The 23,050-nt window shown below is 48.7% G+C and overlaps 1 protein-coding gene across 3 annotated transcripts in view; it reads right to left on the reverse strand.

The window, feature by feature from the left end:
• Nucleotides 1-345: 345 nt before the first annotated feature.
• Nucleotides 346-23,050, reverse strand: part of LOC139236054 (dedicator of cytokinesis protein 2-like) — a 1,544,097-nt gene continuing 1,521,392 nt past the window's right edge. For 2 of the 3 annotated variants that reach the window (XM_070866794.1, XM_070866796.1), the window contains 8 exons: nt 20,728-20,904; nt 18,278-18,361; nt 14,501-14,638; nt 11,727-11,884; nt 9,523-9,700; nt 8,036-8,129; nt 3,668-3,840; nt 346-667 (listed from right to left, as the gene is read on the reverse strand). In XM_070866794.1, the coding sequence (XP_070722895.1) occupies nt 563-667; nt 3,668-3,840; nt 8,036-8,129; nt 9,523-9,700; nt 11,727-11,884; nt 14,501-14,638; nt 18,278-18,361; nt 20,728-20,904 (1,107 nt within the window). In that variant the 3' untranslated portion in view covers nt 346-562. The remainder of the gene's footprint in view (nt 668-3,667; nt 3,841-8,035; nt 8,130-9,522; nt 9,701-11,726; nt 11,885-14,500; nt 14,639-18,277; nt 18,362-20,727; nt 20,905-23,050) is intronic. The other variant, XM_070866795.1, reaches the window with a different exon arrangement.

Here is a 23,050-nt window from a genome sequence, read left to right on the forward strand (position 1 = left end):
TCAAGGGGCAATTAGGGATGGGCAATAAATGCTGGCCTTGCTCACATCCCATGAAATAAAAAGTTGCCATTGAATGTCAATGGGAGGCGATTGGACTCTCGTTGCTGGAGAAAAGTAAAGCACTTTGGGATGTTCTAAGTTTGTGAAAGGTGCTATATAAATGCAAGTTCTTTCCATTTTTTACAGTGGAAAATGTGAGTCCTACAGTCCTACTGCCAATGGACCATGGGCAATGCCTTTTTATTTCAGATTCCCACGGTTCTCCGTCTCGCAGTATATTGCCGCGTGTCTGCATCGCTCCCTGTGATTAAAGGCTTCAAATAAAGAAGAATGATTGAGTCGCTCTTAACCAAAAAAGAGGTATATTTGTTAACAAATACAATTCTCAGAGCTGTGCGATGAGCGTTTTTACACAAGGCAACAAAAGGGGGAGAGGAGGGGGTTCGCGCTCAGGTCCTGTTGCTAGGTGACATGACGTCCCATTCTACAGGTCTGATGGTCGCTTCTCTGGGCGCTGTGCTGAGGGTTGGCAAAGCTTCTTCGGTCTTTAGAACGTGCGCGGTCAGCTCTGCGGGGGAAAGGCCAGCCGCTTGTTCTTCGGTGGCGGGACGGGCGGCGGGGACTTGATGGGTTTTCCGCCATCCGGTGCCGGCGGAAGCGCGGTCTGCTTGAAAACAAAACACCAAAGTGAAAGTCAACCGAGCATGGTGAGGCGAACGAGCTACGATCAAAACAGGCGAGGTGTGTCACAGAGGCAAAATACCGCGGGTGCTCCCCTCACCCACCCCCGCCCCAGACATGTCCATCCTTGCCGCATCCCGCCTTCCCACAGACCAATCGGGAAGTGAACAGACTCTTCGACAATCGTTCAGATGATGCTTGACTCTTGGCCAAACAGCCCTTTTTCCCCCTGGTGTAATGTATTTGCTTCATGGGTTCTTTGCTTTAGAATTCATAGCAACACATTGCTATTAATGAACTAGTTGGTTTCTTAAAAACGTTTAACAATCACGCTACATATTTACCAGTTCATCCACTAGGCTCCCAACTGTATACCTCATCGTGGATCCCCCTAAACCCAACTGGCTGGGGTTTTATTGAGTCTTGTGAACATCACATGACTGGCTAAGCCACTCACAATGCAGCAGCTCTACAACTATTTTTGGCACAAACCTGTGAGCATCTTCACAGGTGCACAAATTACACCCCCCCCCCCGCCCCGCCCACCATCTCCAATATTTTTTAAAAATAATAAGTGGAAGTGTTGAAAGAAAACGAAAAAAAAACATTTTTTAAAGGCCTGTTGCTTTTTTCTCCCGGGTTTGCTCACAGCCACGTCCAGAAGATTAATCTTCAATCCCCAGAGACTCCAGGCCAATCCTGGAGAGCTGGCAACTCGAGTTGGACCCCTGCTCCTTCCGATTCCGCAAGATGCCGAAGCTTTTGCAAGGTGCTTGGGGCCTTTTTACCAGTGGCCAACCAGCGGTCCATTTAAGGACTACTGGTTAGGCTGGTCAAGACCCCTGGAAACGGACGATTTTGAGCAGCTCGAGCTCGGAATCGGGCTAGCAAACTTAAAGGAGTCCGAATTTGAAATGAGGACCGCGATTATTTCAGGCGACCGCCAGGGCCACCTAAAAAAAAAGTCCCGGCCAATTTAGCGATGCGCCCCCCCCCCCCCCCCACCCTCCCGCCCCCTCCATGAAGAATGACCGTGGGTCTCTGAAGGCAGGCAACCCTCCAGGATTGGCCCGGAGTCTCCAGGAATCAAAGTTTGATCTCCAGAACACGGCTGGGAGGAAAATGTTGGGAGCATTAAAAAAAATGGGGGTGAAGTGAAACTCCGTTGGGCCCCATTTGGGGGCCGGTAACATCCAAGAGGCGGTACAATTTGCACTGGGCGTCCCGCTCGCGAACTTCGATTCACCATTCCCCCAAAAGGAAGCAGAGCACAAAATAATGCGCCCCTCTGCCTTTCTGGTGCGGGTGCGGGCCGGGAGCGGGACACAGCGCTTCGCACTGGGCCGTGTAGCGCTGCCCCGTAGGAGGGGCTCGTCCCCTGAATTAAAGAAATGGGCCCACACTGCAAACGTTGCAGCGAAGAAACGGGCCTCCCTGGACCACCGGGGAGCGGGGGGTGGTTGCCATGCTGTGACAACAGCCCGCCAAGTCAAGCAGAGTGCCAGGCTGACCAATCGCAGCACGGACCTTGCATTGAAAGCGCCAATGGGGCGTTCGGAAAAATCTGTTGTTTTGTTGTTTTTAAATGGCTGCCACTTCCCCTTTAAGTATCGCCCCGCGAGCGGCTGGTAGCCCGGTTCACGTCCTCTGCAGCTGTCGCTGACATCGCCCGGTACGGCTTCGGGAGGGGGGGGGGTTGGGGGAGGGGGCGCTCCCCAATTTGTTACTTGCGGGCGATTACGGGCCACTGAGCACGGTGATGGCGTCATCATCACCGGTGCAGCGGAGCGGGGCGCCAAGGGTTACCGGTGCCACTAAACTCCCGCTGAATTTAACGGGAGTCGTTTGTAGCTCAAACCCTGGGCGAAAATTCGTTTGCCCTCCATTAGCGCCCCCACCTCCCCGCCGGAGGCGCAAACGACCCGAATATCGAGGCCAATGTGCTTTTTCTCTCTTTTCATTTATAGAAATACTGGACATGGAAAAAAAGGCTGCTTGATAGATGCTCAAGAATCATCCAATCGGGTAATAAGGAGCCTGATCGCTTTCCAATTGGGCTGGGAGAGCAGTGTGCCGCAAGGCTGGACATGTCGGGTGACCAGTGGATGGGCCACGGCTACGGGGAGGTCGGAGGTGAGAGGTCATGTGATGAAGCTGCCAGGAATATGTCCAACCAGAGTTGTCAACCCTCAGGCCAATTGTTAAATTGGTTTATTGTTGAACCCATTTTAGGCCCATAAAATAAGTGAGACGATGTCAAGTCTAGACTCCAGGAACTAGAAATTCGGCCTTTTAGTGCCATCGTTAGTGCCAGAGAGGAGCGCTTACAGGGCCGCTAAACACCTCCCACCCTAACACCGCGCTGTCAGCTCCAGCCGCGATTTTCAGCGAAGGTTTAGTGCCGGCGCTGACAGTTTTTGCTGCTCTTGCTAGCCCCGCTCACTCGATGACGTCACCGAATATGCAACGCCCCCGTAGCCCCATGTTTGCTAAATTCAGCTTTACGCCTGCGGTCGCGCCTGGCGCTATGACCAGCCGGGGAAAGCAGTCGGTCCAGCGACGATCCCAGACCGATATTGTCCGGATTGCAAGGTTAGTGCTGAAATTTCAGTTTGTCAACTCCTATTTATTTGTTGCAGTAGTGGGTGAGATTCATTGAAAGTTTCACCAGGACTTTTGTTTCCTCGTCAGGCGCTAGGAATCCGGTATCTCAGCGCTAAACAATTGAGTCGGCATCCTGCGCTATCGCTCCGTTAGCGCCCGAATATCGCACTTTGAGGTGGTAGACATCACCCAGCACTAAAGGTAGCACCCTGGCATCATCGCCGCCTCAAAGCGGGCGGTCCCAAATTTATAACCCCAAAATTTACATTTACATCGGCGGTTTCTGGATGAAATATTCAGCTGGAAACAAGGCCAGAAGTTCATGACAGGAGTACGTGCGGCAGGCACGGAAGATTAATTTAATTCCGTCGCTTTGACTCACCTTACTGGGGGATAGCTCCTTCACCGAGCCCTGGTGGGGCGGAGAGGGCGGAGGATCCACCTGATCCAGACTGAAACTCTCCAGGAGGCTTGGGTTAATCTTCCTGGGCAATGGGGGAGGCCTGGCACTCTTTATCCGCCCACTGAACCCATTGCTGACACCAAACCCCTGACCTGTGGACCAGACAGAGGGCCAAGAGATTAAAAAGAAAAAGACTTGCATTTATATAGAAACATAGAAAATAGGTGCAGGAGTAGACCATTCAGCCCCTCGAGTCTGCACCGCCATTCAATAAGATCATGGCTGATCATTCAACCTCAGTACCCCTTTCCTGCTTTCTCACCATACCCCTTGATCCCTTTGGCCGTAAGGGCCATATCTAACTCCCTTTTGAATATATCTAACGAACTGGCCTCAACAACTTTCTGCGGTCGCGAATTTCACAGGATAACTACTCTCTGAGTGAAGAAGTTTCTTCTCACCTCGATCCTAAATGCCCCACCCCTTATCCTTAGACTATGTCCCCTGGTTCTGGAACTCGCCAGCAACTGGAACACTCTTCCTGCCTCGAACCTGTCCAATCCCGTCAGAATTTTATATGTTTCTATGAGATCCCCTCTCATTCTTTTAAGCTCCAGTGGATACAAGCCCAGTTGATCCAGTCTCTCCTCATATGTCAGTCCTGCCATCCCGCGAATCAGTCTGGTGAACCTTCGCTGTACTCCCTCAACAGCAAGAACATCCTTCCTCAGATTAGGAGACCAAAACTGAACACAATATTCCAGGTGAGGCCTCACCAAGGCACTGTATAACTGCAGTAAGACCTCCCTGCTCCTATACTCAAATCCTCTAGCTATGAAGGCCAACATACCATTTGCCTTCTTCACCACCTGCTGTACTTGCATGCCCACTTTCAATGACTGATGTAACATGACACCCAGGTCTCGTTGCACTTCCCCTTTTCCTAATCTGTCACCATTCAGATAATATTCTGCCTTCCTGTTTTTGCCACCAAAGTGGATAACCTCATATTTATCCACATTATATTGCATTTGCCATGCATTTGCCCACTCACCTAACCTGTCTAAGACACCCTGCAGCCTCTTAGCATCCTCCTCACAGCTCACACCACCACCCAGCTTAGTGTCATCTGCAAACTTGGAGATATTACACTCAATTCCTTCATCTAAATCATTGATGTATATTGTACATAACTGGGGTCCCAGCACTGAGCCCTGCGGCACCCCACTAGTCACTGCCTGCCATGCTGAAAAGGACCCGATTATTCTGACTCTCTGCTTCCTGTCTGCCAACCAGTTCTCTATCCACGTCAATCAATACATTACACCCCAATACCATGTGCTTTAATTTTGCACACTAATCTCTTGTGTGGGATCTTGTCAAAAGCCTTTTGAAAGTCCAAATACACCACATCCACTGGTTCTCCCTTGTCCACTCCACAAGTTACATCCTTAAAAAATTCTAGAAGATTTGTCAAGCATGCTGACTTCGACCGATGCTGTCACTGCTTTTCAAATGCACTGCTATTTCATCTTTAATAATTAATTCCAACATTTTCCCCACCACCAATGTCAGTCTAACCGGTCTATAATTCCCTGTTTTCTCTCTCTCTCCTTTTTAAAAAAGTGGTGTTACATTAGATACCCTCTAGTACATAGGAACTGATCCAGAGTCGATAGACTGATGGAAGTTGATCACCAATGCATCCACTATTTCTTGGGCCACTTTCTTAAGTACTCTGGGATGCAGACTATCAGGCCCTGGGGATTTATCAGCCCTCAATCCCATCAATATCCCTAACACAATTTCCTGACTAATAAGGATTTTCTTCATTTCCTCCTTTCCGCTGGACCCTCGAAGTCCTGCGGTAATCTCCCTCCAAAACAGGTATACTGCTTTGGATATTGTTGGGGGAGGTGGCTCACTAGGGGAAGACAGCAGCAGCCAAGTTCATAGCACCGTGGGTGGCTCTGCTGCACAGGAGGGCAGGAAAAAGAGTGGGAGAACTATAGTGGTACGGGATTCTATTGTAAGGGGGATAGATAGGCGTTTCTGCAGTCGCAACCGAGACTCCAGGATGGTATGTAGCCTCCCTGGTGCAAGGGTCAAGGATGTTTCGGAGCGGCTGCAGGGCATTCTGGAGGGGGAGGGTGAACAGCCAGTTGTCGTGGTGCATATAGGTACCAACGATATAGGTAAAAAGCGGGATGAGGTCCTACAAGCTGAATTTAGGGAGCTAGGAGTTAAATTAAAAAGTAGGACCTCAAAGGTAGTAATCTCAGGATTGCTACCAGTGCCACGTGCTAGTCAGAGTAGAAATAGTAGGAAAGCTAAGGTGAATACGTGGCTTGAGGAGTGGTGCAAGAGGGAGGGATTCAAAATACTGGGATATTAGAACCGATTCTGGGGGAGGTGGGACCAGTACAAACCAGACGATCTGCACCTGGGCAGGACCGGAACCAATGTCCCTTTCCAATATCCAATTCCCTTTTGAAAGCCACGACTGAGTCTCAGTCCACCACCCTTTCAGGCAGTGCATTCCAGATCCTAACCACTCGCTGTGTAAAAAAGTTTATCCTTATACGATCATGGCTGATCCGATCATAGACTCAGGTCCCCGCCCGCTCCCCATAACCCCTTATTCCCTTATCGTTTAAGAAACTGTCTATTTCTGTCTTAAATTTATTCAATGTCCCAGCTTCCACAGCTCTCTGAGGCAGCAAATTCCAAAGATTTACAACCCTCTGAGGGAACAAATTTCTCCTCATCTCAGTTTTAACTGGGCGGCCCCTTATTCTAAGATCATGCCCTCCAGCTCTAGTCTCCCCGATCAGTGGAAACATTCTCTCTGCACCCACCTTGTCAAGCCTCCTCATAATCTTATACGTTTCGATAAGATCACCTCTCATTCTTTTGAATTCCAATGAGTAGAGGCCCAACCTACTCAACCTTTCCTCATAAGTCAACCCCATCATCCCCGGAATCAACCTCGTGAACCTTCTCTGAACTGCCTCCAAAGCAAGTATATCCTTTCGTAAATATGGAAACTAAAACTGCATGCAGTATTCCAGGTGTGGCCTCACCAATACCCTGTATAACTGTAGCAAGACTTCCCTGCTTTTATACTCCATCCCCTTTGCAATAAAGGCCAAGATTCCATTGGTCTTCCTGATCACTTGCTGTACCTACATACTAACCTTTTGTGTTGCATGCACAAGTACCCCCAGGTCCCGCTGTACTGCAGCAATTTGCAATAGTTCTCCATTTAAAAAATAACTTGCTCTTTGATTTTTCTGCCGATAAAGTGCATGACCTCACACTTTCCAACATTACACTCCATCTGCCACATTTTTGTCCACTCACTTAGCCTATGTCCTTTTGTTGATATTTTGTGTCCTCCTCACACATTGCTTTTCCTCCCATCTTTGTATCGTCAGTAAACTTGGCTACGTTACACTCAGTCCCTTCTTCCAAGTCATTAATATAGATTGTAAATAGTTGGTGCCCCAGCACTGATCCCTGTGGCACCCCACTAGTTACTGATCGCCAACCCAGGAATGAACCATTTATCCCGACTCTCTGTTTTCTGTTCGTTACCCAATCCTCTATCCATGCTAATATATTACCTCCAACCCCGTGAACTTTAATCTTGAGCAGTAACCTTTTATGTGGCACCTTGTCAAATGCCTTCTGGGAGTCCAAATACACCACATCCACTGGTTCCCCTTTATCCACCCTGTTCGTTAGATCCTCAAATAATTCCAGCAAATTTGTCAAACATGGCTTCCCCTTCATAAATCCATGCTGACTCTGCCTGACCGAATTTTGCTTTTCCAAATGTCCTGCTACTGCTTCTTTAATAATGGACTCCATCATTTTCCCAACCACAGATGTTAGGCTAACTGGTCTATAGTTTCCTGCTTTTTGTCTGCCTCCTTTTTTGAATAGGGGCATCACATTTGCAGTTTTCCAATCTGCTGGGACCTCCCCAGAATCCAGGGAATTTTGGTAAATTACAACCAATGCATCCATAATCCCTGCCGCTACTTCTCTTAAGACCCTAGGATGCAAGCCATCAGGTCCAGGGGATTTATTTGCCTTTAGTCCCATTATCTCACTGAGTACCACCTCCTTAGTGATTGTGATTGTGTTAAGTTCCTCCCCCGCTATAGCCCCTTGACTATCCACTGTCGGAATATTGTTAGTGGGTCATGTGGAAAAGTCACATGATGACAGTTTCTCAATTAGAGTCATCTTGTGTATGTGTGTGTGCTTCTTAGTGATGCCGCAAGAATATATCACAGGAACACCGCGCGCCACCATTGTAATGCAATGCCCGGCCCCTACCTGTGAGACCCACACTGCTTGCCCTGGCGGGTTTCTCCGGAATGCTTTCCACCATTTTTGTGTCGCTCACGGATTGTGACAACCTCGAAGGCTCCTATAAATAGACAGGAATTAACATCATCAAAGTGTCACCATTGGAAATAATCAACTCAATCGGGCTTCAGCTTAAAGACCCCACCCTCTGATACTTTCCCCAGCAAAGACGTTTTAATACAGTCATAAACAAATTAGAGAATATCGTCAATGCTGTCCTGATGCAGTGCAAAATGTTAGACAACTGCTGCCTGCAGTCCAGTACCATGTCCAAGTGGAGTGGCCATTAAACCCCCTGTTCTGTAGTCATAGGCAGTCCCTCGAAATCGAGGAAGGCTTGCTTCCACTCTAAAAGTAAGTTCTTAGGTGACTGAACAGTCCAATACAGGAATTGCAATCTCTGTCACAGGTGGGACAGATAATGGTTGAAGGAAAGGGTGGGTGGGACTGGTTTGCCGCTCGCTCCTTCCGCTGCCTGCGCTTATTTTCTGCATGTTCTTGGCGATGAGACTCGAGGTGCTCAGCGCCCTCCCGGATGCTCTTCTTCCACTTAGGGCAGTCTTTGGCCAGGGACTCCCAGGTGGCGGTTGGGATGTTGCACTTCATCAAGAAGTCTTTGAGGGTGTCCTTGAAACGTTTCCTCTGCCTCCCTGGAGATCGCCTGCCGTGTCGGAGTTCCAAGGAGAGCGCTTGCTTTGGGAGTCTTGTGTCAAGCCCAACGGAGTCCATTAAACCCCCTGTTCAGTAGTGTGTTCGTACCAACTGTCAACCTCTCTGGCCAGGGCCACAAGTGAAGGAACATTAGCTTCAAGGGGGCCCATATCCTGTATTGTGTTTATGACAATTTACCACAGTTGCCCCTGTCCTGTATTATGATGCGAAGGCCTTAGAGAGGGTGCAGAAAAGATTTCGAGAATGGTTCCAGGGACGAGGGACTTCAGTTACGCGGATAGACTGGAGAAGCCGGGGTTGTTTACCTTAGAGCAGAGAAGGTTGAGAGGAGATTTGACAGAGGTGTTCAAAATCATGAGGGGTCTGGACAGAGTAGATAGAGATAAATTGTTGCCATTGGTGGAAGGGTCGAGAACTAGAGGATGCAGATTTAAGACATTTGGCAGAAGGTTCAAAGGCGACATGAGGAAAATTTTTTTTACGCAGCAAGTGGTTAAGATCTGGAATGCACTGCCTGAAAGGGTGGTGGAGGCAGACTCAATCACGGCTTTCAAAAGGTACTTGGATAAGTCCCTGATGGTAAAACAAATTGCAGGGCTGCGGGGAGTGGGACTAGCTGAGGTGCTCTTGCAGAGAGCCGGCACGGACTCGACGGGCCAAATGGCCTCCTACCGTGCTGTAACCATTCGATGATTTATGAGTTTTCTACAAATAGGGGAGAGAGGGATTTTTTCCGACTAGAATATGATTGCCATGTGGTGAGGTAACGAGCGTTCTCTGACCTCAACAACCTCGGGAGGAGGAGGAGGAGCGGCTACAGATGATCTTTTGGAGCTAAACAGCCCGCTGACCCTGCTCTCCTTTTTGGTGATCTTCTTCTCCTCAACATCTTTCGTCACAACGTCCACAACTTTCTCCTGGGAGCGGGAGGCTTGTTTCCTTGGCAACGGCGGCTCCGCACTGTAAACAACAACAACTTGCATTTATATAGTGCCTTTAAAGACCTCAGGATGTGCTTTGTAGCCAATGAAGTACTTTTTTGGCGTGTAGTCACTGTTACAATGCGGAAAACCCGGCAGCCAATTTGCGCACAGCAAGCTCCCACAAACAGCAATGTGATAATGACCCCCATAATCTATTATAGTGGTGCTGTTTTCAAAAACAGCACCGTGGGACATTTTACATCCATCTGAGAAGACAGATGGGGATGGGTTCTCAGTTTAACTTCTCATCTAAAAAACGGCACCTCTGGCAGCACAGCACACCCTCAGCATTGCACTGGAATGGTTTTTTAATTTATTTGTGGGATGCATGCATCGTTGACAAGGCCAGCGTTTATTGCCCACTCCTAATCACATAGAAACTAGGTGTAGGAGTAGGCCATTTGGCCCTTCGAGCCTGCACCGCCATTCAATAAGATCATGGCTGACCATTCACCTCAGTACCCCTTTCCTGCTTTCTCTCCATACCCCTTGATCTCTTTAGCCGTAAGGGCCATATCGAACTCCCTCTTGAATATATCCAATGAACTGGCATCAACAACGCTCTGCGGTAGGGAATTCCACAGGGTAACAACTCTCTGAGTGAAGAAGTTTCTCCTCATATCCGTCCTAAATGGCCTACCCCTTATCCTAAGACCATGGCCCCTGGTTCTGGACTTCCCCAACATCGGGAACATTCTTCCCGCATCTAACCTGTCCAGTCCACGCCAGCCGACCAAGAGCTACCGAGCCTAATCCCACTCTCCAGCTCTCGGTCCGTAGCCCTGTAGGTTACGGCACTTCAAGTGCACATACTTTTTAAATGTGGTGAGGGTTTGTGCCTCCACCACCCCTTCAAGCTGTGAGTTTGACACCCCCACCACCCTCTGGGAGAAAACATTTCCCCTCAAATCCCCTCTGTTCGTCCTACCGATTACTTTAAATCTATGCCCCCTGGTTGTTGACCCCTCTGCCAAGTGAAACAGGTCCTTCCTAGCCACTCTATCTAGGCCATAAAAGGATGGCGAGTGGTGGCCATGGGCAGCATGAAGGCCCCGAAGTGCGAGGGAACATCAGCGGCAGGTCGGGACCATTAAAGGAACGGCGAGTGGCCCTGGAGCAGTGTGGAGGCGCACCACTTCAGGATACAGCGCGAGCTGGTGCAGGAGGGCGACGGCTATGAAGAGTGACGTAATCAAGATCCAGGTCGTCGATTGGAGCGTGGGCAGATACAGCAGGAGCGGCGAGAGACTGTAGAGGGATGTGATCGGGGCCCAGGGGAGGCGCAAGTTCGGGGCTAGGGCCCCAGGTGCAGCACGGGCCAGCGTGTAGGTCCGTGCAGCAGAGCTGGTCTCCAGTTGTCTTGTGTAATCCTTGCCACTGGACCAAGACCTAGCTCTGTCAAGCCCGTGTGGGTGGCTGGTGTGCAACGGCCAACACACGTTAAAAAAATCCACGCACAGGCATCTTCCACCCTTCAGGATGTAGTTCAGGTCCTTCATTGAAACACCTGTGAACTCATTCTTTTTTTGGTGTGGAAGCAAGTCATCCTCCTTTTGAAGGGACTGCCTATGATGATGATCTAGGCCCCTCATAATTTTATACACCTCAGCCTCCTCTGTTCCAAAGAAAACAGACCCAGCCTATCCAATCTTTCCTCAAAGCTAAAATTCTCCAGTCCTGGCAACATCCTTGTAAATCTCCTCTGTACCCTCTCTCGTGCAATCACATCCTGTAATGTGGTGACCAGAACTGCACGCAGTACTCCAGCTGTGGCCTAACTAGTGTTTTATACAGTTCAAGCACAACCTCTCTGCTCTCGCATTTTATGCCTCGACAAATAAAGGCAAGTATTTCATATGCCTTCTGAACCACCTTATCTACCTGGCCTGCTACCTACAGGTTGGAGACTAAACTTCAAAAGTAACTCTTTGTCCGTGAAATGCTTTGGGACGTGCTGAACATGTGGAAGCAGGTGAATAAATAAGAATTCTTTCTTTACTTACTTGTCCCCAGTGACCCTGGACGTTTCTTTGTCAGAGCTCACGGAACTCAAGGAACTCGAGGAGATCACCGACAGCGGGCGAAAAGTGCGGATCATGGAACGAGGGCGGCTCCCTCCTCCTCCTCCTGCCCCTCCTCCTCGTCTCTCTTCAAAAAATGACTGGAAAAGAATGCCATATCCGAGAGAGATTATTTCACAAATCGTCGCGCGATCTCAGTCCCAAGATGTCAAAACGACTCTTGTTCATTAAAGAAACGGAGGGCTGGAAGGGTCCGAAATAAAACAAGTCGCAACCTAGTTCCTTGTCCGATTGAGTTCATACAACTCACGCTTGGGATTAAATTTGGGAATTTCACCCAAGAAAGTGGACACTAGAACTGTCATCAGAAAGGTTATAACAACAACAACAACAACTTTTATTTATGTAGCACCTTTAACGCAGTAAAACGTCCCAAGGCGCTTCACAGCAGTGTTGCATGACAAAACAAATAAATTTGACACCGAGCCACATCAGAAGAAATTACAGCAGATGACCAAATGCTTGGTCAAAGAAGTAGGTTGTAAGGAATGTCTTAAAGAAGGAAAGAGAGGTAGCGAGGCGGAAAGGTTTAGGGAGCGAGTTCCAGAGCTTGGGGCCCAGGCAGCTGAAGGCACGGCCACCAGTGGTTGAATTTGAGGATCGCAGACATCTCGGGGGGTTGTGAGGCTGAAAGAGATTACAGTGATAGGGAGGGGGCGAGGCCATGGAGGGATTTGTCAATAAGGATGAGAATTTGGAAATCGAGGCATTGCTTAACCGGGAGCCAATATAGGTCAGCGAGCAGAGGGGTGATGGGTGAGCGAGACTTGGTGCGAGTTAGGACACGGGCTGCCGAGTTTTGGATGACCTCAAGTTTACATAGGGACATTTATAGAGAGAGTGGAGAAGGTGCAATTTTTTTTACAAGGATGATACCAGAACTGTGAGGCTATAACGATCAGGAAAGACGAACCAGGCTGGGGCCCTGTTCTCTTGAAAAGGGAAGCCTCTGTTTAAGATTATGAAGCGGTTCGATAGGGTAAACATTGAGAAAATGTTTCCACTTGCGAATGAGTACAAAATTAGGGGCCATAAATAACAAACAGTCACTAAATAATTCCAATGTGGAATTGAGAAGCATCTTCTTTACCCAGAGAGTGGTGAGAATGTGGAGCTTGCTACCACAGGGAGTGGTTGAAGCGAATAGCATAGGGAGAAGCTAGATAAGCACACGAGGGAGAAAGGAATAGAAGGTTACGCAGATTGGGTGAGATGAAGAAGGGTGGGAGGAGGCTCGTGTGGAGCATAAACACCGGCACGGACCTGGTGGGCCGAATGGCCTGTTTCTGGGCTGTAATTTTTATATATTTCTATATAGTTCTATGTCATGCTGATGTAGTTGACAATGACCACCTGAGGGATAGTGATAACGCCTTTAGGGAGAGGATTGCGCTGGTTACTGGGGGTAATTTTAACAAGCATAAAATGGGTGATAGTGAATCGGCAGCCTGCTTTACACCTCTCCCCATTTTCTTTCACATTCAATGGAAATTCCAACCCAGGTCATCCATCCATAACACATAGTTATTCCCAGCACAAGATCCAACCGCTCCTTAATGAATTGTAGGGGTTTTGCCTCCAGTGCCCTTCCCAGAAGCCTATTCCACATACTCATCACTTCCTTAAAAACTTGCTAACATCTGGCCCAACTATGACCTTTGAACCAGTTTGAATCAGTGACCCCCACCCTCTGATCCCCCATCATCAATTATAGAACCATAGAACGGTTCCAGCACCGAAGGAGGCCATTCGGCCCATCGAACCCGTGCCGGCTCTCTGCAAGAGCACTTCAGCTAGTTTCGCTCCCCCGCCCTTTCCCCGTAGCCCTGCAATTTTTATTTTCTTATCCAACTCCCTTTTAAAAGCCGTGATTGAGTCTGCCTCCACCTTTTCAGGCCGTGCATTCCAGATCCTAACCACTCACTGCATAAAAAGGTTTATCCTCATGTCGCCTTTGGTTCTTTTGCCAATCACTTTCAATCTGTGTCCTCTGGTTCTCGACCCGACTGCCAATGGGAACAGTTTCTCTCCGTCTATCTGTCCAGATCCCTCATCATCAACAACAACAACAACTTGCATTTAGATAGCAATATATAATGTTGTAAAACGTCCCAAGGGAATTTGACACTGAGCCACATAAAGCGAAATTAGGGGAGTTGACCAGAGGTAGGTTTTAAGGAGCGTCTTAAAGGAGGAAAGAGAGGTAGCGAGGCGGAGAGGTTTAGGGAGGGAATTCCAGAGCTTGGGGCCTCGGCAGCTGAAGGCACAGCCACCATTGGTGGAGTGAATAACATCAGGGCTGCTCAAGAGGTAAAATTAGAGAAGTGCAGACATCTCAGGGGGAGTGGGTGCAGGGGGTGGGAGTGGAGGGGTTGTGGGGCTGAAGGAGGTTACAGAGATAAAGAAGGTTGAGCTCATGGAGGGAATTTGTAAACAAGGATGAGAATTTTAAAAATCGAGGCGTTGCTTAACCGGAAGCCAATGTAGGTTGGCAAGCACAGGGGTGATGAGCGGGACTTGGTGCGTGGTAGGATACGGGCAGTCGAGATTTGGATGACCTTGAGTTTATTAGAGGGTAGAATGTGGGAGGCCAGCCAGCAGTTTGAATAGTCAAGTCTAGAGGTAACAAAGGCATGGATGAGGGCTTCTGCAGCAGCTGAGCTGAAGCTCCCAGTTAGCCTGAAAGATTCACTCACCAGGTCCCGCACGCCATACTGATTCTCAACCTTCGTTTTCAGTAGAGCGAAACATTCCTCCATCCGATCGTGGAAAGGTTTGAGAACTTCGGTGACCTTCTTCCCATGGACCCTGATCCCCTCTGTCAGCAACGGGATCTTCGAAGGAGAACACAAAAGAATGGCAAACTTTGACAGGCATCCAACTTCCTGCTTACTTTACAGGGTTAGGAACATTGAAAAGTAGAGAAGTTATGTTAAACTTGTGTAGAAACTTGGTTAGACCGCACTTGGAGTTCTGTGCACTGTTTTGGTCTCCATATTATAAAAAGAGTACAGAGGCACTGGAGAAGGTGCAAAAAGATTTGCTCGAATGATACCAGAACTGAGAGATTATAATGATCAGGAAAGATCGAAAAGAGAAGACTGAAGGGTTACATGATAGATTTCTTTAAGATTATGAAATGGTTTGACAGGGTGGATGTAGAGAAGATGTTTCCACTTGTGGAGGAGATCATAAATAGGGGGCCATAAATATAAGATAGTCACAAATAAATCCAATAGGAATTCCGGAGAAACGTCTTCACCCAGAGGTGGTTATAATGTGGAACTCTACCACAGGGAGTGATTGAGGCGAATCGTGCAGATGAGGAAGGATATACTTGCATTGGAGGCTGTTCAGAGCAGGTTCACTAGGTTGATTCCGGAGATGAGGGGTTGACTTATGAGGATAGGTTGAGTATGTTGGGCCTCATTGGAGTTCAGAGAATGAGAGGTGATCTTATTGAAACTTATAAGATAATGAGGGGGCTCGACAAGGTGGATGCAGAGAGGATATTTGCACTCATAGGGGAAACTAAAACTAGGGGACATAGTCTCAGAATAAGGGATCGCCCATTTAAAACAGATGAGGAGGAATTTCTTCTCTCAGAGGGTTGTAAATCTGTGGAATTCTCTGCCCAGAGAGCTGTGGAAGCTGGGTCATTGAATATATTTAAGGCGGAGATAGACATATTTTTGAGCGATAAGGGAGTAAAGGGTTATGGGCAGGGAAGTGGAGCTGAGTCCATGATCAGATCAGCCATGACCTTACTGAATGACGGAGCAGGCTCGAGGGGCCAAATGCCCTGCTCCTGCTCATATTTCTTATGTTTTTATGCTCTCTTATGTTCTTATGAATTCAAGGGGAAGCTGGATAAGCACATGAGGGAGAAGGGAATAGGAGATGTTGATGGGGTTTGATGAAAAGGGTGGGAGGAGGCTCGTGTGGACCATAAACACCAGCACGGACCTGGTGGGCCAAATGGCCTGTTTCTGTGCTGTAAATACTTTGCAATAGGAACAGGAGGAGGCCATTCAGCCCCTCAAGACTGTTTGGCTGTTCAATTAGAGCATTGTTGATTGGTATCCTAACTCCATCTACCTGCCTGGGATCGATATCTCTTAATACCCTTGGTTATCAAAAATCTATCATTAATTATTAACTGAGCGAGCATCTACTGTTTTTTTGTGGGAGAGAGCTCTGCACTACTACCACCCTTTACATGAAAAAGTGTTTCCTAACTTCTTTCCTGGTTTTAAGGTTATGTCTTTTTGGCCTGGACGACCACTAGCGGAAAAAGTTTCCATCTATTCCTTTCAAAATCCTAAAAACATCAATCACATTACCCCTTAACCCTTTATATTCCAGGGGATACAAGTCTAGTTTATGTAATCTCTCCTCATGTTCTAACCATTGGAGAACTGGTAACATTTTGGTGAATCTGTGCTGCAATCCCTCCAAGGCCAATACAGGTTGAACCTCCCTTACCCGGAACCCTCGGGACCGGGCATGTTCCGGATGAGGGATTTTTCCTGGGCGAGGGGTGGTCACATTAAATTGAATGGTACAGGTACTGAGCAAGGGGATATCGGCTTGGGGCTGGGAGTGCGGCAGAGGGATTATGGGCGGGGGGCTGGGGGGGAGCAGTGGATCGCGGGGTCAGGCCAGCGATTGCAGGAGTCGGCAGCGATGAAGGACTTCAATTTGTTCATGTCGGAGTTCTCCGCATGCGTCACCCGGTGGCCGGGAATGATTCTGGGCGAGGGGTGGTTCCGGATAAGTCAGGTTCAACCTGTATTTCCTTCCTAAGGTGTGGTGCCCAGAACTGTACACAGTACTTCGGATGTGGACTAACCGGGGCTCTAGCAAAACTTACTCTTCTTTATACTCTAGCCCTCTGGTTATAAAGTCTATAAACGTTAAAAGTTCAATATTTTCACCGAGATTCATTGCAAGACTTTAACTGATAACTATATTGCTGCTGTCTGTGATGTTGGTCGGATTCTGTACATATCTCAGCACCTAATCATAAGAAGACTAACACTGCACTTCAGAGGGTATAAGGTGACTCCAGGTATCTGCAATTCACGTTCAAGTGTTGGCGAAGGTTCAGTGGGTAGCGCACTTGCCTCTGAGTCAGAAAGTTGTGGGTTCAAGTCCCACTATAGGGACTTGAGCACATAAATCTAGGATGATACTCCAATGCCGTGCAGAGGGAGTGCTGCACTTTCAGATGAGATATTAAACCGAGGCCCTGTCTTCTCTCTCAAGTGGATGTAAAAGATCCCATGGCACTATTTCGAAGAAGAGCAGGGGAGTTATCCCCGGTCTCCTGGCCAATATTTATCACTCAATCAACGTAACAAATAACAGATTATCTGGTCATTATTACATTGCTGTTTGTGGGAGTTTGCTGTGTGTAAATTGGCTGCTGTGTTTCCCACATTACAACAGTGACTACACTCCAAAAGTACTTCATTGGCTGTAAAGCGCTTTGAGATGTCCAGTGGTTGTGAAAGGCATTATAGAAATGCAAGTCTTTCTTTATTTCTGAGGAACTGTTAACAGAGATGGCCGATTTGACAGGAAAAGAGAAGAAATACAATGTGCCCGAACGGCCATTTTTGAGATTATGCAGGTATTGACAAAGTTAATTGAGGTAAATTGCTCACCCTGGCATGAGCCTCAATTTAGAAATTCTCACCCTCATGTTAAAATCCCTCCATAGCCTTCCTATCTCCGAAGTCTCTGCGCACCTCCAATTCTGGGCTCTTGTGCATCCCCGATTTACATCGCTCCATCATTGGCGGCCATACCCTCAGCTGCCTGGGCCCTAAACTCTGGAATTCCCTCCCTAAACCTCTCTGCCTCGCTTTCCTCCTTTAAGTCACTCCTGAAAACCTACCTCATTGTCCGAGCTTTTGGTCACCTGTCCTAACATCGGCTCGGTCTCAAACTTTGCCTGATGAGTCTCCTGTGAAGCACGTTTGGAATGTTTGACTGTGTTAAAAGCGCAAGATAAATGCAAGTCGCTCGAGGTATTGCTGGCCCAGGAGCCAATGTAGGTCAGTGAGCAGAGGGGTGTTGAGTGAACGGGGCTCGGTGCGAGTTGTGACACGGGGCAGCAGAGTTTTGGATGAGCTCAAGTTTACAGAGGGTACGAGGTAGGAGGTCGGCCAGGAGTGCATTGGAATAGTCGAGTCTGAAGGTAACCAAGGCATGGAGGGTGAGGGTTTCATCAGTGGATGAGCTGAGGCAGGGGGCAGAGACGGGTGATATTACTTTCTGGCTCAGAAGCATGAGTGCTATCTCTGATCCAAGCTGGAACTTGAGCTGAGGTCTATATTCGACAGTGAGCCTATCAACTTAGCCAACAATGGAAATTCCTCTGACAACGTTTATATCAGAACCAACTTATCTTCATTTACCTCTGAAGACCCTCCTTGCTGTAAGGAATTGACTGCCATTCTGCTTACCTGCCATGCGATGAGATCCTTTAGTTTATCGACATTGTCCATGTCTTCGGGGTGTCTGCTCATATATTCTTCCGTGAAGAATGCCTAAGGGATGGAAGGATCCGGTTTAAGAATATCAATTGAAAACTTTATTTGCATCCCCTGGCAGCAACACTTCACCACCATGTTACCTCCGCCCATCACAATGGCTCAGGCCCCACAACCACATATCCGCAGCACAATTAAGGCCGCCTATTTCCACCTCCGTAACATCGCCCGTCCCTGCCCTTGCCACAGCTCATCCGCTGCTGAAACCCTCATGCCTACCTTTGTTACCTCTATTCCAACGCTCTCCTGGCTGGCCTCCCACACTCTACCTATGTAAACTTGAGTTCGTCCAAAACGCGGCTGCCCGTGTCCTAACTCGCACCAAGTCCCTGCTCACCCTGTGCTCGCCAACCTACATTGGCTTCTGGTTAAGCAACGCCTTAATTTCAAAATTCTCATCCTTATTTTCATGTTATTATCATCCCTCCATGGCCTCGCCCCTCCCTATCTCTGTAATCGGCTCCAGCCCCACAACCCCCCCGAGATGTCTGCGCTCCTCCAATTCTGCCCTCTTGACCATCCCTGATTATAATCACTCAACAATTGGCGGCCGTGCTTTCTGTTGCCTCGGCCCCTCTGGAACTCCCTGCCTCTCCGCCTCTCTGACCTCCTTTAAGACACTCCTTAAAACCTACCTGTTTGATCAAGCTTTTGGTCACCTGCGCTAATTTCTCCTTACGTGGCTCGGTGTCAAGTTTTTAAATCTCTTAAAGTCCTGTGAAGCGCCTTGGGATGTTTCACTACATGAAAGGCGCTATATAAATACAAGTTGTTCTTGTTTGAAATGGAGTGAGTTTTGATTTCACACCCTAGCATAGTGGTTATGTTACTGGACTAGTAATCCACAGGCTTGGAATAATGATCTGGAGAAATTAGTTCATAATCCCACCACCGCAAGCTGGGGAATTTAAATTCAATTAAATAAATCTGGAATAAAAAAATCAGTATCAGTAATGTTGACTGAATTATCGTAAAAACTCATCTGGTTCACTCATGTCCTAAAGGGTTTGGAGTCCTTAAGGACATTGGTGAACCAGATGGGTTTTTACAACAATCTGGGAATCAAGGGACATGGGGATAGTGCAGGAAAGTGGAGTTGAGGTCGAAGATCAGCCATGATCTCATTGAATGGAGGAGCAGGCTCAAGGGGTCGAGTGGCCGACTCCTGCTCCTATTCCTTATATGCTTAGGGAAGGAAATCTGCCGTCCTTATCCAGTCTGGCCTATATGTGACCCCAGATCCACAAGTTGCCCTCTGAAACGACCTAGCAAGCCATTCACTTGTAGAAGGCAGATCACAATCCATCATCTCAAGGGAAATTAGGGATGGGCAATAAATGCTGGCCTTGCTGGCAATGTCCACCTCCTGCGAAAGAACAAATACTACCTGCTCTTTCCCCACAGCCCTGCAAAATTTTCCTTTTCAGTATTTATCCAATTTCCCTTTAGAAAGTTACTATTGAATCTGCTTCCACCTACCTTTCAGGCAGCGTGTTCCCGATTACAACTACTCGCTGTGTGAAAAATGTTTCCTCATCTCCCCTCTGTTATTTTACTCATTATTTTAAATGCGTGTCCTCTGCTTAGAAACATAGAAAATAGGTGCAGGAGTAGGCCATTCAGCCCTTCGAGCCTGCACCACCATTCAATATGAGCATGGCTGATCATGCAACTTCAGTACCCCACTCCTGCTTTCTCTCCATACCCCTTGATCCCTTTAGGCGTAAGGGCCACATCTAACTCCCTTTTGAATATATCTAACGAACTGGCCTCAACAACTTTCTGTGGTAGAGAATTCCACAGGTTCACAGTTCTCTGAGTGGAAACAGTTTCTCCTTATTTACTCTGTCAAAATCCCTTCATAATTTTGAACACCTATATTAAATCTCCCCTTAACCTTCCCTGCTCTAAGGGAAACAACCCCAGCTTCAACAATCTCGCCACCTAACTGAAGTCTCTCATCCCTGGTACCATTCTACTAAACCTCCTCCGCACCCTCTCCAAGGCCTTGATATCCTTCCAAAAGTGTGGTGCCCAGAATTGGACACACTACTCCAGCTGGGGCCTAACCAATGATTTGAAAAGATTTGGTGTAACGTCTTTACTTTTGGCCAATATTTATCCCTCATCCAACATCACTGAACAAAAAACAGATGATCTGGGCCATTATCACATTGCTGTTTGTGGGAGCTTGCTGGGCACAAGTTGGCTGCCGCGTTTCCTACATTACAACAGTGACTGCACTCCAAAAGTACTTCATTGGCTGCAAAATGCCTTAGGACGTCGTGAGGTAGTGAGAGGCGCTGTACAAGTTTGTTCTTTCTCTCTTTTCTCTATTCTTACTGCATTAGTGACGAGCTCACCGTTTCGTATTTGGCAAATCCGCCCATGACCGCAGGGTCCACAATTCCGTTCAGAAGCATGGAGAGAGGGTTGATGGAAAGGTTGTGGTCGCTGTGGTGTTGGTTGATCATGGCCAATATCTTATCATTGCTGGTCTGCATCGTTTCGATGGCGTTCTCCAGGGGGCTTATGCAGGTCTGAAGAACACAAAAAGACCACAAATTAACTCAACATGAAAGCAAGGGGCCCCCCCGGGTAAATTGTCAATGTGGAGGACAAAGTGAATGAAGCAGAAGGACGACTCGGGAGGACTGGTGAAATTGGCTTTACTCAGGCGTTGTCCGAGGCGAAAAGGGGGTCCCATCACGTCAGGTGTCTGCCTCCTCAGTGTCAGCCGTGGCTCAGTGGGCAGCACACTTGCCTCTGAGTCAGAAAGTTGTGGGTTCAAGTCCCACTCCAGGAACTTGAGCACATAAATCTAGGCTGCCACTCCCGGTGCAGTTCTGCACTGTCAGAGGTGCCGATTTTCAGATGAGATGTTAAACCGGGGCCCTGTCTGCTCTCTGAGGTGGACATAAAAGATCATGTGGCACTATTTTGAAGAAGAGCAGGGGAGTTATCCCCGGTGTCCTGGCCAATATTTATCCCTCAGTACACATACAGAAACAGATTATCTGTTTGTGGGAGCTTGCTTGTGGGCAAATTGGCTGCTGTGTTTTCAACAATACAACAGTGACTGCATCCAAAAGTACTTCATTAGCTGTAAAGCGCTTTGATACGACCGTCCGGTCCGGTGGTTGTGAAAGGTGCTATATAAATCCATTTATTTCTTTGTGCATCCTCGGGCTCCCGCGAGACCTGGCTTTCAGTGGGCTAAGGCCCAGTATTGCGATGTTGGCATGAGCTGGTGTGGGGGGAGGGGGGTCACCTGAAGGTATCTGCCCCACAGACCTGTGCCAGATCTTCCTCACGTGTAGATCCAAAGACTCAAGGTTTTTTACCATTTTCCTCATGCACCCTTCCCCAGCTGACACTTTGCAACAGCCTGGGCGGGGGAGTGGGAAGGGATGGAGAGTGGCGTGGGGGGGGTGGGGGGGTTCCTGGTGCTGATCTTCCAGTAGCACCTCACCCACCACAACGACCGAGAGCGCAACAGCAGGCCGCTCACTCGTGCAACTGTGCTGTGATTTAGGTACATAGGAAAGAATATAGGGCTGGACTTTCGGTTCTGCTCATTTCTGGGCGGTAATGGCGGCGGGGCGGCAACGTTTGCGCCCGGGAAAAGTTTGCGCCTCAGTCAGCAAAATTCGTCAGCTGGGACCTGAGTGTGGGGCGGAGCGCTAAGGGAGGCGTTGCACACCTCTCTTAAGGCACTAGGCCGGCTGAGTATGCGAAACTCCCGAGCTAAACAGCCGGCCTCAGAGTGCTCTGAGAGAGGCCTTGGGGGAGTGGGAGTGGGGGGGGGGGGGCGAGAAAAAAGAAACCTGCATAAAAAAACACCCAAATCATTCCCAATAAACAACTCACGCCACCACAACATAAATCGCAATAAGAAACAATGACGCTTACCTGAGGTAGACATTACTTATCTCACTGCGGCTGCTACAGCTCGGACCGCCCGCTTTCACAGGCGGTCCCAGCAGGGGGCGCCCTACGGGGCGCTACGGATCAGGAAGGGAGCCAAAAATCGAGTCGGTGTCGCAACCAGGGGCACTGAACATCGGCTTGCCTCTTCCGGGCGTTAACGCTCCGCGCCCCGTCGAAACTGGCCCCAAAAATCCCCGGCGTTGGAAGTTGTCCGCACGCCCGGAAGTACTCACCGCCACCATTGCCACCCCTCTGGGGCACTGAACATCGGCTTGCCTCTTCCGGGCGTTAACGCTCCGCGCCCCGTCGAAACTGGCCCCAAAAATCCCCGGCGTTGGAAGTTGTCCGCACGCCCGGAAGTACTCACCGCCACCATTGCCACCCCTCTGGGGCGCGAACAGGGGCGGCAGAAGAACGAAAATCCAGTCCCTTGTGATCACGGCGTTGCTGGACAGGGAGCCAATGTCAGTCAGCGAGCACAGGATATTGGGGAACTCTACTCCTCAAAGTTTAAAGGTGAATGGCTAATGGGGTGTGGTGGTGGGGGGGGGGGGGCGGCAGGTTTGCATCTAGGGTTCCCCCGGACCAAGCAAGTAACCCAGGGGAGGCAAAATAGGGGCAGCTGCTTCTTCTCCGGTTCAGCGTGCCTCTGCGGGAAATCTACCCCAAGGGGAAGGGGGCTCCTGATGGCTTCTATGGTGCTGACCAGTGCGGTACCGACCCCTATGCACCAGTTGTACGGCAGCATTATTGCTT

The sequence above is a fragment of the Pristiophorus japonicus genome, chromosome 2 (assembly GCF_044704955.1).
Source record: "Pristiophorus japonicus isolate sPriJap1 chromosome 2, sPriJap1.hap1, whole genome shotgun sequence".
Taxonomy (NCBI): Eukaryota; Metazoa; Chordata; class Chondrichthyes; family Pristiophoridae; genus Pristiophorus; species Pristiophorus japonicus.